Raw genomic sequence first — 14,665 nt, forward strand, 5'->3', positions numbered from 1 at the left:
TACTTTTATAGAAACTGGCATAATTAAAAGCTTTTGTGTGATTGCTGGGGAACTGTCCCTGGGGAAAGATGGAGAAGTGAATGAAGGTAGACCACCTTGCTAACTCTCACACAGAGCATTGGTGTATTGAACTTAGAAATTATCTAGCATGTTATCTTATAATCTGTAGTTCTATTCTTAGACTCTTTTTGTGAGATAATGTAATGTCGGAAATCTCATTTAGACAGCATCTATGTCAAAATGATTTTATGGATTTTCGGTCATTCTCTTCAGTGACTTAATGTGGCTAATCAATGGTCTGGAGCTCCTAGAGAAAAAACTCAAGATTATGTTGTGATGCCATGGCCAAATGTCAAGAAAAAAACCCAACACAGTTTGAGAAAATACCAAAAAATAGAGATGTACATAACGTGATTTTGTTTATTTATTTGTATTTTAAAAACTGTGTGTTTTTGTGCAATGCCATAGTGATTGAGAAGGTGACCTGCTTCCTTCTTTGTGTTTCTCATTTTTGGTTCCTGGCATAGTGAGGTATCCTGTGGTTGGAGAAGTAACTTCCTGTTAGTTTTCCCAAGTCTAACTTTGACTTTCTGGATAATACATAAGGTCACTTTGTTCTTCCAGCTTACTTTGGAGGAAGTTGAACAGTGGCAAGATTGGAAGCGTGTGAGTGTGGGCAGAGTGAGTGGCAGCGTGGTGGTGCGATTTTGGAGGACTCTTTTGTAAAAGAGTTCAGCTTGTTTGGACATCAGTACTAATACTGTCCAGTTCCAGAAGCCTGAATGAAAATGTTTAAATGACAGAAGCACCCAGAAACTAACTTGACAATAGTGATATGAATGATGATGCAATAATCACAGTTCTAAAAAGTCACCTTTATTATGCATTTTCCATTTGAACTTTTTTAAAAATAGTACACGCAATTCATGCAACTAGACATACAAAACTAGGTGATATTTCATACCTATCTGTTAATTGCATTAACATAAATTGGGATAAATCACAGAAAAAGCTCTTTGTGGTAAAATCTTTACTAATCACTTGAAAATGTCCTTATAAACAGATAATAGTATCTGATTATAATGAATTTTTAATCCGTCTAAGTTTACTTAAAGTAGTCTTGTATCTTGTTATACCTCTACTGAGATTCATAGAGATTCACACATAACATGGTGTAGACATAATTCAGTGGGCAAATTGTTCAATGCTAAGTGCATCTCAGATGTTTTTGATTTCTAGCATGCTTTCAAAGTAATGTGGGAATTATGGGAACAAACATATTTCCTTAACATTGCTAAGAGAATAACCAGTTTGTGTTTTTCTTATTTCATCTCTAATTGTATTGGGTTGCTGCTTATTTTTCCTTTTTACAGCCCTCTGTGCCCATTCTTGCCACTAATTTATAACACCATTCTATGATAAAGAACTAGTACATAAAGGACTAGTGTTACAGAATTGGATAGGTTTTGCAGAGCTACACATCAAGATACATGCAGCTGCTATAAAAAGCCAAAGAAACTCAATTGCAATTTTATTGTCCAGTTTGATAGATTTCCTGCCACCTTTGTAGCAGGGAAGCTGTTTGTCACTGTAACCCTCTCCTCCAACAGCTGCACAACGCTTTATAAGCAGCAGTGGCTTTTCCAGCATGATTGCACTACATTGGCTTCCTTGCACTCAGAATTTAGAAGGTGTGTAGGTGTGTGTAACCTTTTTTAAGCCAAATTTCTTAGTATTACTCAGGTATTTTGCTCATTTCCATGTTGGTTATTGACGCTTCACAGATATTAACACAGTGTATACAAAGGTGATTAATCTGTTGCTTCTAGTTCAAAAAAAATATTAATGTAAAAATTAAATCACAACTCCACTTTGTTCTAACTGGCCAGTGCTAAATTTATGAAAGCATTTAAGAACTTCTGTTCTTTAAACATTGCAACCATGCAAGTTGGGCCTTAGATTTTATCTGTCTAACCATGTTACTTTTTAAAAAGGACCAATGATTTTTGGGGATGATAATAATAGGAAACTAGTAAAGAATGGTGGACCAGCATGCCTTTTTAACCTTTCAGCTTCCCCGAGTTTTAGAAGAATATAATGATTTACACAGTATAATAGACTCCTAGATTACCTGAACACTACTGGGAAGACTAACATTTGCTTATTTCAGGCCCTTAAATACATTTTACTACTTAAAAGTTGATTCATGTTACCATGTGATTCTGTTTAAGAGAATATATCCAGGTGATTTCTGATTCTTAGTTTTTAGTAGCTCAGGAAATTTTCATTCAGTAACACTCAGAAATGTTAATATGTGTAAGCCACAATTCTCTTGCTGTGTAAGTGGAAAAATTATGTTCACTGATCTAAATGAGAAGTATAGTCTTGAAATGTTAGTAGCATGACTTTAGCATACCATGTATTTCTAAATAATTGTTAATTTTTCAGTCTAAAGAAGTACAGTTGTAATTAATATGGTCAGTGTTAAGTAAATTTGTATGTTCTTTTGTGCCCCGCTCGTTTAATTTGAGAGGGGGGAGAAAAAAAAATCCAGAGGTGTACACAGCATTTATGTGTGCTGTGTTTGCCAGATTTTCATCACTGTCTGCTGAGGGAAAACTGGCAAAACCAACGAAGATTAGGTGGTGGAGGAGTTAATATATGATGGCAATTAAAGAACTAATTTGCAGAGAAGTGAACGTGGCTCAGCAGTTTTAGAAGGTAAGAGACCATCAGAATCTGGAGTCCAAATCCCACTGGCTTTCTTGAGTTACTGAGGACTTTTTGTCTGTTTTTATTCCCTATCTTGGAGGCAGTAGGGTCTACCACAGTAGGGATATTTAGCTCTAGTGCTAAAGGCTTCCAGTCTTTTTCAGTCCTCTGAAAAGTGTGTCTGCATTGCCCTGAGGGGAAGCAGAGGTACCTAGCCGAGAGGGTCATTGTAGTACTGCAGATTTTGGGTTTTCAGTTGTGCCATGCCCAGTATATCAATGAAGTAAAGCTGGGGGAGATGCAAATTAAAGAGCATGCTTGAAATCGTTAAATATTGTGTTCATTCTTATGGTGTAAATAGATATTTTTAATAAATATTACTTTTTCTAGATAAAAATGCTTCTCAGGGGTGTCACCTGAGTTATGGAGAGCAGAAGGAACTTGGAGACTGGAATGTACAGCCTCCTTTAGAGTATGTACCCTCCAGGATGTGTCCTGATGGTGCAGTCCTTCACTTTGACTAGGTGTTTCCTTGTTACAGCTTCTTTTTTAGTAGGTGCTTGGACAGGCTTTTCCTTATCAATGCCTCCAGGAGAAGAAAGCATTTTCATTGTTCAGCAGGCAGAATAGTTGGGAAGAGGGATCTGCACTACTGATGGGCTCTTCTTACACATGCAGTGTGTATGGTCAGTGGGGAGCTCCTTCATCTTATTATTCACTTGGTTTGAGTGAGTCATGAATAAAGCTGCAGGATGTTAAAATGTGACTATTTCAAACTGAAAGAAAAGTGTGAAATGGGGATAGGAATAGAGCGAGCAAGGTAAACTGAGAATTTATGAAAGAGGATCAGCTGCACAGAAGCCTTGGAAGAAGAGTGTGATAGGGATTTGCTACAGGTTGAAAAGTGCCAGAGCTCTCAAAAAGAATTGAGGAAACATTTGCAGTGAAAAGAGCTGATGCATAAAAAGGCAAATAGCTATGAAATAGTCTTCCGAAATAAAGATGACCTGAGGAGAGAAGGGATTCTCATCATTGGAACAGCTTCAGGAATTGTTAATAGCCTTCTTTGCTGTAGCTGCAGTTTGAAGCAATCCTCCTCCATACTTGCAACTCCCTGTGTTCAAATTGTGGCTGTGGGGACTGAGTTAGATCTCTGGACCATTATTTGAAATGATGGATCTGGAGTCTTTGCTGCAGGGCTGCCAATAATATATGGAGACACTGGAAAAGGATGACCAAAGTTAGTGCACAAGATCTAAAACTGGGCATTATGACAATGCAGAGTGGTAAATGCTGAATTTAGTTACAAAATATTTTTGTTAATAATGAAATATCAAATGTGCACAAGGTAGAATTTGACAGTTCACTGAACTGTGGGAATGGTGGCAGGGATTGAGATAGTGAGGAAGTACATAACCTGAGAAGATAGTACGTGCTCATGTCCTGCAATTTAAACAAATCAAAAGCAATAGTTGCCTTAGTGAAAATGAGCAAGTAGATGTTTGGTATGCAGTTTGAATTTATTATCGTATGCTTATGTAACAGTAGGCTGTACCTTGACTTGATTTGAAAATAAAATGCTGACTACATACATGAAATTCTCTCTCAGATAAGCAAAGGCCTTTATGAATTATATCGACTAGTGTTTGCTTTCTTACTCTAGAAATTATTTGTGTGTATATTTATTTTCTCAAGATGAGGAAAAAAGGCAAAACATTTACTACTTAGATGAAAATGCAAGATATGGGTACATGAAACTGTCTTGGTACAGTGGCTCCCCCCACCTTGTATGTCAATGAATGTGTTGTTGTTGGAACTTTAGACTCCTAGAAGCCTCTCATAGGTAGTGTCATGCATAATATATGTTAATTTGCTTTTCTTAGCTTTCTTCTGTGAATCAGTTGGACATAACCCAGGGATTACTCAGGTCAGTGGGTTACAGACTGTAAGTCAGTGTATGGTACACACAGTACCTTTGTATCTTTTACTTTGCTCAGTTGAAAATTAGTTTGCATATCTTTGGATAGTGGTGTGCCCTGTCTAAACAGGCCTGTTTTTGTTTAGAGATTGGATTGCACTTTTGAACAGTTAGTGTTACTAGAGGAGAAGTGGAAAACCGGGTCAATAAAGTCCTTGTTAAGATTTAAAAAGTTGTAATGCTTTCTGGAATTATGAAGAGTTTATTGATGGTGTCAGCAGCACAGGAGCTGGTTTGCACTGAGCAGACTCTATAAGGAAACAACAGTGTATATAATTATCTGGCAGATATTCCCTTACTCGCTCAACTCTACGAATTCACCCACCTGATAAAGGAAAAAAGGACAAAATCTTAAAATATAGTTAAAATATTTTCTCTATGTTCTGTATTGCATATGTCAATCATTTTATCCTTTCTCATTGCTGTGTGCTAATTTTTCTCCTTGGCAATTAGTAAATGTTGGATGTCAAATTAAGTTAAAATTAATGACAGAGGCAAATGTTGCAGTTATTAGCTCGCAAGTGTCTTTACTAGTAGTGTGTAGAGATGCATTCCAAGCATCGCAGACAGCTATGGATTAACCATCAAATGATGGTGAAGATTAATGATTGGCCTTTTAGCTCACTAATTTAGAACAATTTCTAGTAATTAATTTTGTATTATCAGCTTTACAGTTGCAAAGGCCTTAAGGAAAATAAAAAATTACTTACATACATTTAAGGTTCTTCAAGCTAACAGTTGTCTTGTAAATTGTGTGCATGCAGATCCTAATGTTTAATCTTTAATACCTTTGTATACTGTGTTTGTCTACTTCTTTTTAGTAATCATAATTTCTACTTCATTTTGCATTTCTGTCAGTACTGATTTTGTTAACCTTAGGTGTTTTCTTTGTTGTGTGTATTGTTTGGCTTTGTGGACTTGTGTGCTTCATAAATGCCATGTCGTGCAACAGAAGTGTGGGGAACAATTGTCTAGTGCCTCTTTTGCAGTACCTCTGTTTCTTGGTTTCCTGTCAAACCAAATTACGAATTAGTATAGTGATCAGAACTGTTTGTTCAGGCTCGTTGAAAAGTTGGATTTTACAAAGCAGTATTTCTTAAATCTATATTCTTTTTTTAATATAAATAAAAAAGCCCCAACCTTAAAATGCCTGTTAGAAAAGTGCTGTTTCAGGTAGTCTGTGTAATTTTGTGCATTGCTATGTTAATTCGACTTTTATTGAAAGGACACTATTTAATACATTGTGACATGAATTCTTGGTGATGTTTATGATCAAAGTAGAAATTGCTGTCCTTGTAATGTGGATTTTTGTTTTTTGGGGCAGTGATGTTCTCCTGTAGTTCTGTACTGTCTAATTTTCTTTACCAGTGTTTCTCTCCTTACAGTTTCTTGTATTGCTCTGAAATCAATGTAGAGTCTCATTGGATTGTGCTTGGATTTATTTCCCCATAAGTTTACATTACCCATCTGTAAAGATAAGTTGTCTGTATTGACCTTCTCTGGTCTTTTTTTGGGGTGTTTATTAATTAACAGTTAACAATCCTGCAGAGCACAGTTTCATTTTCAGGATTTCTCTGTAATGGCTTCCAAAGTATTGTCTATTCCCTGTTTCAGATAAAGCTGGTTGATACTATATTGCATCCCTGTACCATACATTGTGTTTTTAACTGCTGACCATACCTGTGCAAAAATCAACTTGCTGCAAATATGGTTGCACCTCTAACCTATACAGTCAGTAGCATTCATAACTGTGAACTTGCACTGCTTGCTGAAACAGTGGGTAGTTTTTAGATAGAATTTGCTTTTGTGATGATTTGGATTAAAAAAATAGGAAATCTTAGATCTAGATGAACTTTCCTTCCAGCACTGAAATTTCAAGTGTCTTTAGGATTAAATGAGAATTTACGATATGAAGAAAAGAACCTGGAGACAGAGGGACTTCATTACTGGCAAGGCAGTAAAAACTTAAGCTATAAGGAATAATTGAAGTGTTGACTATGACATGTTTATTAATGAAGCAGTGAAGTTGCTAATGAGGGGCCAGAAAATTTGGAGCTAGGAGTAATGTAATATGAAGTATGTCATGCACATAATGATCTTGGAGTTGTAGTGGGATGGCTTCCGTGGACTAGAGTGATGCAATGAAGGGATATGGGCTCATTAGGAAGTACAAACTGGGGAGATGAGGAATGGGAGCTGCCCTGTATGTGAGGGAGTGGTTGGAGTGCATGGAGCTTTGCCTGGGGATAGATGAGGAACCAACTGAGATTTTCTGGATTAGGATTAGAGGGAGGACAAGTGAAGGTGGTGTTATAGTGGGTGATTGCTGCAGGTCACCTGACGAGGAAGAAGAAGCAGATGAGGTCCTCTACAGACAGGGAGCAGCAGCCTCATGTTTGTGGGTTCTGGCCCTCATGGGCCTGATCTCTGCTGAAGAGGCCATGCAGCAGGACATGAGCAATCCAGGAATTTCGTTAAGTACACTGACAGCTTCCTCCTCCAGGTGATAGAGAAGCCAGTGAGGAGAGGTGTTTTGCTGGGCTCATACTCACCAACAACAAGGGGCTTGTCGGAAATTTGGAGGTCAAAGGCAGCCTTGGCTACAGCAACCATGAGATGATGGAGGATCCTGAGGAGAGGGAGGAGAGTAAAAGCAACCTTGAACTTAGGGAGAACATATTTTGACTTGTTTTCAAGCAAGGTTGATTTAATGCTGTGAACAGGATAGTATATATGGTTGGTAAGAAAAAATCCGAAGCTGCAATAGGTTTTTGTAAAGGGGATGGGCTGAATAACACACTAGAAAAAAGTCAGTGTTATAAAAAAAGAGTATGTCTAACGTTGTACAAAATGAGGTACGACTACATTTCTCCAAAAGTAGTTGACAGCCCTGTAGAATGTGTTCATGGAGTGGAAAGTGAGAAGCCATAAAGTAGGTAGCTTTTACTCCTGCGTATGGGTTTAATGAGACTTACACTGGAATGATGCATGAAAATATGGATGTTCACACTTCTAATTATTGTGGGATGGTGTGCTTTCTGGGAAGTACATATAAGTTTTGCTGAAATCAATCAATAACATTTTTATTTGTCAAATGTCTTTTTTAATGCTTGCTGGAATAAAACTTTTCAGTAGTTTTGGAAACGGAGGAAGCAACAGGGAGAGAGAAGAGGGAAAAGTAGTTGGAGGGAAGGTCATGTTGTTAAGATTTCTTCTTCAGAAAAGTAGTATTTTGACCAAAGGTAGCAGCTTTGCCTAGTCATGTTTTGGAAAACAAATGAAAAGTGCAAGGGACAACTTATTAGCATGATCTGTTTTGTGCTTTGTGCTAATTGTGGTACAATTTGTTTGGCAATACCATATAATCAAATATTTTACAGATCCATTGTGACAGATGGATTAACTTTCAGTCATTTGTAATCATTTACACTTGTCCCTGAAGACCTTTTTTTTTTTCTTTTTAGACAATTGGATAAAATATCCCAGTTCTATTTCTAAAGAGCAAAGTTTCAATTAAATGTACTTGAACAAATAAAATACTTTAGATCACGTGTTAGAATAGTACAATGCTCCTACAGTACTTCAATATTCTTGACTGATGGAGAAAATAGTATGTTAAAATGCTAATGTTGACAGCAGAACCTGCCAAAAATATTTCTTTTTGCCTTTGCTCTTTCTTTGCTTCTGATTTGTTAACTATAATTTCTAGTATCTTTTTAACCTGTCAAATTTTTTTTTGACTTCTCTGTATCATCTTAAGCGAAAATATTCCTACTGACTAATAATCATTTTGAATACCATCTACATGGATTTTTTAGGTGAGATCCAAATGAATGAGCTGAGTATGTAAGAGAATGTGTGTTCATGTGTTTAGTAGAATGTACTGGTCTAGTTTGTCTATGGAAAATATTTATGATAAAGAAAATTTAAAAAAACAAACCCTCAACTGAAGCTTATATTGGGAAAATTTTGAGAATTAAACTTACAGATAAATAAACACTTGTGTTATGGAAGATAAATCTAAATCCTAAATAGAAGGGTATGGATAGACTAAATTGAATAACAGTGTAATAAAAACTTCAGTTAGTCTAGTGAGATTTTCTTTTAAAACACAGCTATTTATTTGGGCAAATGAGTTTTATCAGTATGTATGAAATGAATTTTTGTATCTAGAACATTTTTTACATACCTAAACCCAATAATAATATTTTCAGCTGATGCGTAGAAAAGTCTTTTCACTTGAATCAGATTGTGCAGCTGTTCTCATGTGCCTTTGAGATGAGGTGAATACCATTCGCCAGATGAAATGTCCTCTGGAGAATTTTAGGTATCATTTGGAGATCCTCAGGATTTTGGCTTTGTTACATGCTTCTCTCTGCTCTGACTTCGTGGGGTTGTACTTTTTTATGTAAAAAAGTTTTCAAAAGTTTAGTTATCTTTGGGGACTGTTGAGCATACTCAAGGTGCTAAAATGATGTGAAAACTCTGCTGCTTGTTACAACGTCCCCTCTCACAAAAAAAATTGTCAGTTAACGCAAATCTAGTAATTTTATGGATGTTATGCTTAGGATGTCCTTATCAGTCTAGGTTTTTTTGGTTTGTTTTTTTTTTGTCCTGGAATAACAGATAGACTTAACTGCAACTGACAGCAAGTTTTTCTTATCTCCAGTGTGAAATTGCTTTTTATCATGAAGATAGTATCCAATATAAATTTGTGATTTGAGCATTGATTTTTGTTTTGTTTTTCTTTTTTTTTTTCCCCCCGAGAAAACAGTTATTAATATATAATTTTTAACTTCTTTTCAACTCTGTTCTTTTAGGTAACTTTTGAAATGCACAAAGAGAGTCTTTCTCAAATGTACATGGAGTACCAAGAGAAAGGAGGTGAAGGAAGTTCTTCAACTCGAATTAGAACAATCTCTGGAGTTAGTAAAGAAACTGAAACCAAGGAAAAGCAACAACCTTTAGAGTTAAAAGAAGATGCTACTGTTGCTTCCTGCATTATTGATGGTGATACAGAGTGCAGAACTGAAAAAAAAGAGCCAGATAACTCATCAGGTGTTGACCAACAAACTCATTCAGTGTCTAATCATAAGGAGGAGTTAGAGGGGGAAGATAGGGATGCTACACAGGATTTAAAAACAGTACCTTGTGTGGAATTTTCTCCAGAGCCAGAAACAGTAAAGCCCAGTGTTTCAGAAATTAGTTCTGGAATAGCTGAAGCAATTGAAGATTCTAGCAAAGCTGATGAGCTGGAGGAAGAAACAGTTGCTGTCACTGCTGCTTCTCTAGCAATCCAAACTACTTTGGAAGGAGAAATTCCTACAAGTCCAGAAGGACTGGAAAAATCGACAGTAGAGGTGGAAGATGAAGATGACTTTGTTGATTTGAAAGATGAAAGTAGCATACCCTTACCTTCAGATGAGTTTGCAGAAAGGAACAAGGAATGTAGCTCCAATGAAAGCGAAGTGACAAAGCAGGGAGAAACAACAGAGAAGGAACCTGAATCTGTGCTTTTAAAGTCTGAAGATACTGAAAGTGTGGATGGGAAAAAGGAAGAACTGACTTTACCAGAAACAGTGAGTTCTGCAGTTCCAGATGTTGTGACTCAACCGAATTCAGAAGGCAAAAAGAAGCTGAAGGAAGAAAAGGTTAGTGAAACCAAAACAACTGTGGAAAATGCAAATGTACGTGTGTCAGAGCCTGCTGGAGCTTCCGACAAGAGAATTGCCAAGCTTGATGTTTCTAGTGTTGCATCAGATACAGAAAGACTGGAACTGAAAGCTAACACATGTCTAGAAGCACCTCTGCCCCCCAGATCCTTACCTGAGGTAAATTCTACCTGTCCTTTATTTGTCTTGCTTAAAAATAAAAGGAAGCTCTTACTTTGTGAAGTTTTTGAAGAAGTGTGCCCATACACATTTTGGGGATTTTAACGTTTGTGAATTTTGTGAGTTATCTCTAGAATACTTTTAACCCTGGATTAAAATAGCCATAATTCTTACTAATCTGTGTACTGAGAAGTCTCAAAAATTTTATTTTTTGTAGGTTCACTTTGGTGATAGAAACTGAGTATTTGGCTAGATGGACGTTTGATCTGTATTGGTACTTCTGTTCTTAAGTCTAATGAATTGAAAGAAACATTCATTTATTCAGAGAGGGTAGAATTTAGATAGAATTTCTTCTGCTTTGCTCACCCTCCCTTTTATTCTTTCAGTCTGGTCTCTTATCTAAACTCCTAAAAAAAATAGCAAAAAATTTCTTACATATACTGAGGGAACTCGTGAAAATAAAAATTTTAAACTCTAAAATTCGGTAAGATTGTCACTGCATCACGTCATCCTACTTTTTTTGTTCAAACATAATTTAAAACTCTGCTTCTTTTGTGTGCTGCGGTGCTCCACCCCCTCTAGTCTTTAGTTTCTAACTCAGCTTTTCATGGTTAAATAGTCATGTATCTGAGTGCTTCCCTTCTGCAGAGATACCTCCTAATGGATGCTCTTCATTCTACACCATTCTTCCTTAAAGGAGGAAAATCACTGTCTACAGCAACATATTCTCCCCCTGTGGTAAGACTGGGTTGCTGCTTCTGTGTGCCTAGATTGACAGGTGTGGTAGTGCAGCTGTAGACTAGTTTGTAGGTTGGGCACATTCATTAAATAGCATTTATGTAATAGTTTTAGCTTTATTTGTAACCGTGTACACAGTCTAAACCTGCTGGATACCTAAAATCTCAAGACGGTTAAATGCATTTCAGTGTATACCATGGAAACTACTAATCAGAGTGTGGTATTTGGTTTATTTTTTTTTCCTTTTTTTTTTTTTCTTTTTTTTTTTTTTTTTTTTTGTCTGCAAACTGCATATTCAGACCTCAAGGCAGCAAGTTTCTTCAGGACAAGAGCTGACTGCTGCCTTGGATGGGCAGAGAAGAGACACGAGGTCAACTGTGTTCCGTATTCCTGAGTTCAAGTGGTCGCTGATGCATCAGCGCTTGCTCACAGACTTGCTCTTTTCCATAGAGACAGATATTCAGATGTGGAGAAGGTACATTTCTGTGCTTTATATAGAATGATCTAGACTGTCATTTCAATTATAATTAGCTTTGTTGAAACTGCATCAGAGTAAGTCATTGACCTTGAATTTTGGACATCTGGTATTTTACTCGTTATTCAATAGCCTTACTTATTTTGTGACCTATACCAAATTATTCTCAAAAATTTTTTTCAACTTTTTACAGACATGGATGTGTATTGGTTGAGGGCCTAGGCATAGATTTTGACTGAAATCCTGGCTACATATAAGTCTTTGGCAGTCTTGCTGTTGATTTTTTTTGGACCAAGATTTTCATGTTCTTAATGTATGTAAGGGCCTGTGTCTTTTATTAGTATCTAAACATGGACTAAAAAAAAAGATAATGTATCCAAAATAGTATTTCTTACTCCTGCATTTACACACACTACTTTGCTGCTTTGATAGGGTTCTGTGAACACAGATGTTCATTTGAAAATTACCTTGTAACAGAGATCTGGAATGTAATCATCAACATCTTTGAAAATAGTGGTAATTCTGCATTTTAATATAAAGATTTAATATCTCGAATAAGAGTGGTGTATATTGTTAGCTTGTAGTAGTGAGCATCAAATTTAAATTGAACCATATAGCTGCAGTGACCTGATAAAAAAGATGAAGGCATGGAGTATTTAAGTGATTAAAACAATTTAAACTGAGGTGAATTTTTGTCTGACTATAATTTTTAGGATGTGTGTAAGTTAATCTATCATAACATCATCAGATACAGCTGAAATATATTTTTAGTTTAGCTTCTGTTTTGCAGAGGTTTTGTGTTAAGTGTTGTACATTGTTGATTTTTAATTTCTCTGAGAAACCCTTAGTACTTGCTTTAGTTTTCCAAAGATTTAAGTTCAAATCTACTTCACAGATCCAGGAAACTTTATTCTGTTTCTGGATACAGTGACTTTTGCTATAGCAAGTAGTCACAGACCAGCCTATAATGTATCTTTATCCAAATGATGATTAATGCACATCTTGGTGTTTTTAGCAATCTGTGATCCTTTAATAACAGAAAGTAAAGGTAGTTTTAGGTTTAGATTGAGGTACATCAGTTGACCTTTACAGTTATGTGTTATTTGCTGCCCCACTGCTAACTTTCTGGTTTTAGTTTTGTGAAAACCTAAATGTGCTAAAATACCACAAAAATAAAGCTGTATTCTGAATTTTTTTTTTTTTTTGGACAGCCATTCTACCAAAACTGTGATGGACTTTGTGAATAGCAGTGACAATGTCGTATTTGTGCACAACACAATTCACCTCATCTCTCAAGTGATGGACAACATGATCATGGCCTGTGGTGGTATATTGCCATTGCTTTCTGCTGCCACATCTGCTACTGTAAGAAATTCCATTTTCATTTGAAAATTTATCACTTCTGGGAGGATACCTTTCTTTTATGGAGTGTATTAAGTATTATATCTGTCCTTTTGGGAAACAGGAAATGCATATGGGATAATTCTATAGACATCTCTTTCCTCCCTTTGCTACCTCCATGCTTTCCCTAAGATAAATTGAATGCTTGTCTTCTTTGCCTGAAGATGTAAAAGGAAGTTACCTGCCTTTGTTGCCCCATGGTGGTCTGTAATGGGATGAAATCCCAGTACTAATGATTGTTCCTAGAATAATTATTACTTTTGAATGTGGCTTATAGTGAACTTCCAGCACACATTTTTCGTCATTTAGGTTGTAGGAATATTACCTTTGTGAAGAAGTAAATGTTCCTTTCAACTTTTCTCTGCGTAGCATGAATTGGAGAGTATTGAGCCAACTCAAGGACTTTCAGTAGAAGCATCTTTAACATTTCTCCAGAGATTAATCAACCTTGTGGATGTGCTAATTTTTGCAAGCTCTCTTGGTTTCACTGAAATTGAGTCTGAGAAAAACATGTCATCTGGAGGAATTCTGCGACAATGTCTTCGTCTGGGTAAGCAAATAAAACCATTTTATGAGCATAGGGGCTTGCTGTTACTAAATAGTTAGCAACTGTTAGATTGATTTTTTTTTTTTCCCCTGTCCTTTGCTTTGTTAAATCAAGATTAAATTTAGTCAAACTTTAAGGTCTTTTACTATTTTACTGTTACTGTACTGCAATGCATATATATTCATCTTTAGAAGTTTAAATAAAATAAATGAGTTTGGTAGCCCCACTGTTGTGTATGCATGTTTTCATTTTATCTATGAAGATATTTCTTTTACCTGAGTTCCCCATATAGTCAGGGCTGAGAGTATAGCAGTTTAAGAGAAAGTAATCTTTTACTATGTGAAAACCTGTGAACTTTCTCAATACTTAGAAAAGACATGTAAAGCCTGAGATCAGGAGATGAAGGTATGGTGAAAACTAGAGATGTAAATTACTGAAGGGTTCAAATTGGACAGTTGGTGTATCCAGTTATTACAGTAAATTTGCATCAAATTGGATTGAAAGAAAGGAGTCATTACCTAAGAAAGTAACAAATATTCTGGAAATAAGAACATACAAGATTATAAAAGGGTTCAGGTAGTTAATGCAGGAGGAGAGTATTCGTGCTAGTTGCATGCTCTAAGATTTTTGTACTGAAAAGTTTAATTTGCATGAGTGCCAGAGCAGCTCAGAGCCTCAACAGTAACTAGCCTTCCTCTCCCTTTCTAGGCAATTAAAACTTTGTGCAGGTAGAACAAGATTTATGGGATGCAAACAGGTATAGAGGTGGGGTAGTTCTTTTTTCCTTTGAAAATAATACTAGAAGATGAAACAGGGCACAATTGTGCAGCTAAAAAAAAAATAAATTGTGTAAATTCAGAGAACATTTAGTCCAAGAGTAACAGAGTATTGTGAAGCAAACGTTGCCATTTGTTTCAGTAGTGTATCACTTGTCTTTCTCCCTTGCTAGTCTGTGAAATTTAGCTGCCTTCACCCTACCCACC

General features: G+C 36.2%; 1 protein-coding gene across 1 annotated transcript in view; it reads left to right on the forward strand.

Annotated features, from left to right (window-relative positions):
* LRBA (LPS responsive beige-like anchor protein) overlaps nt 1-14,665 on the forward strand; it is a 399,190-nt gene that overhangs the window by 70,422 nt on the left and 314,103 nt on the right. Inside the window, 4 exon segments of the mRNA XM_032687089.1 lie at nt 9,511-10,521; nt 11,559-11,734; nt 12,946-13,099; nt 13,505-13,685. Coding sequence (XP_032542980.1) covers nt 9,511-10,521; nt 11,559-11,734; nt 12,946-13,099; nt 13,505-13,685 — 1,522 coding nt within the window.

Source organism: Chiroxiphia lanceolata, chromosome 4, assembly GCF_009829145.1.
Source record: "Chiroxiphia lanceolata isolate bChiLan1 chromosome 4, bChiLan1.pri, whole genome shotgun sequence".
In the NCBI taxonomy this organism is placed as follows: Eukaryota; Metazoa; Chordata; class Aves; order Passeriformes; family Pipridae; genus Chiroxiphia; species Chiroxiphia lanceolata.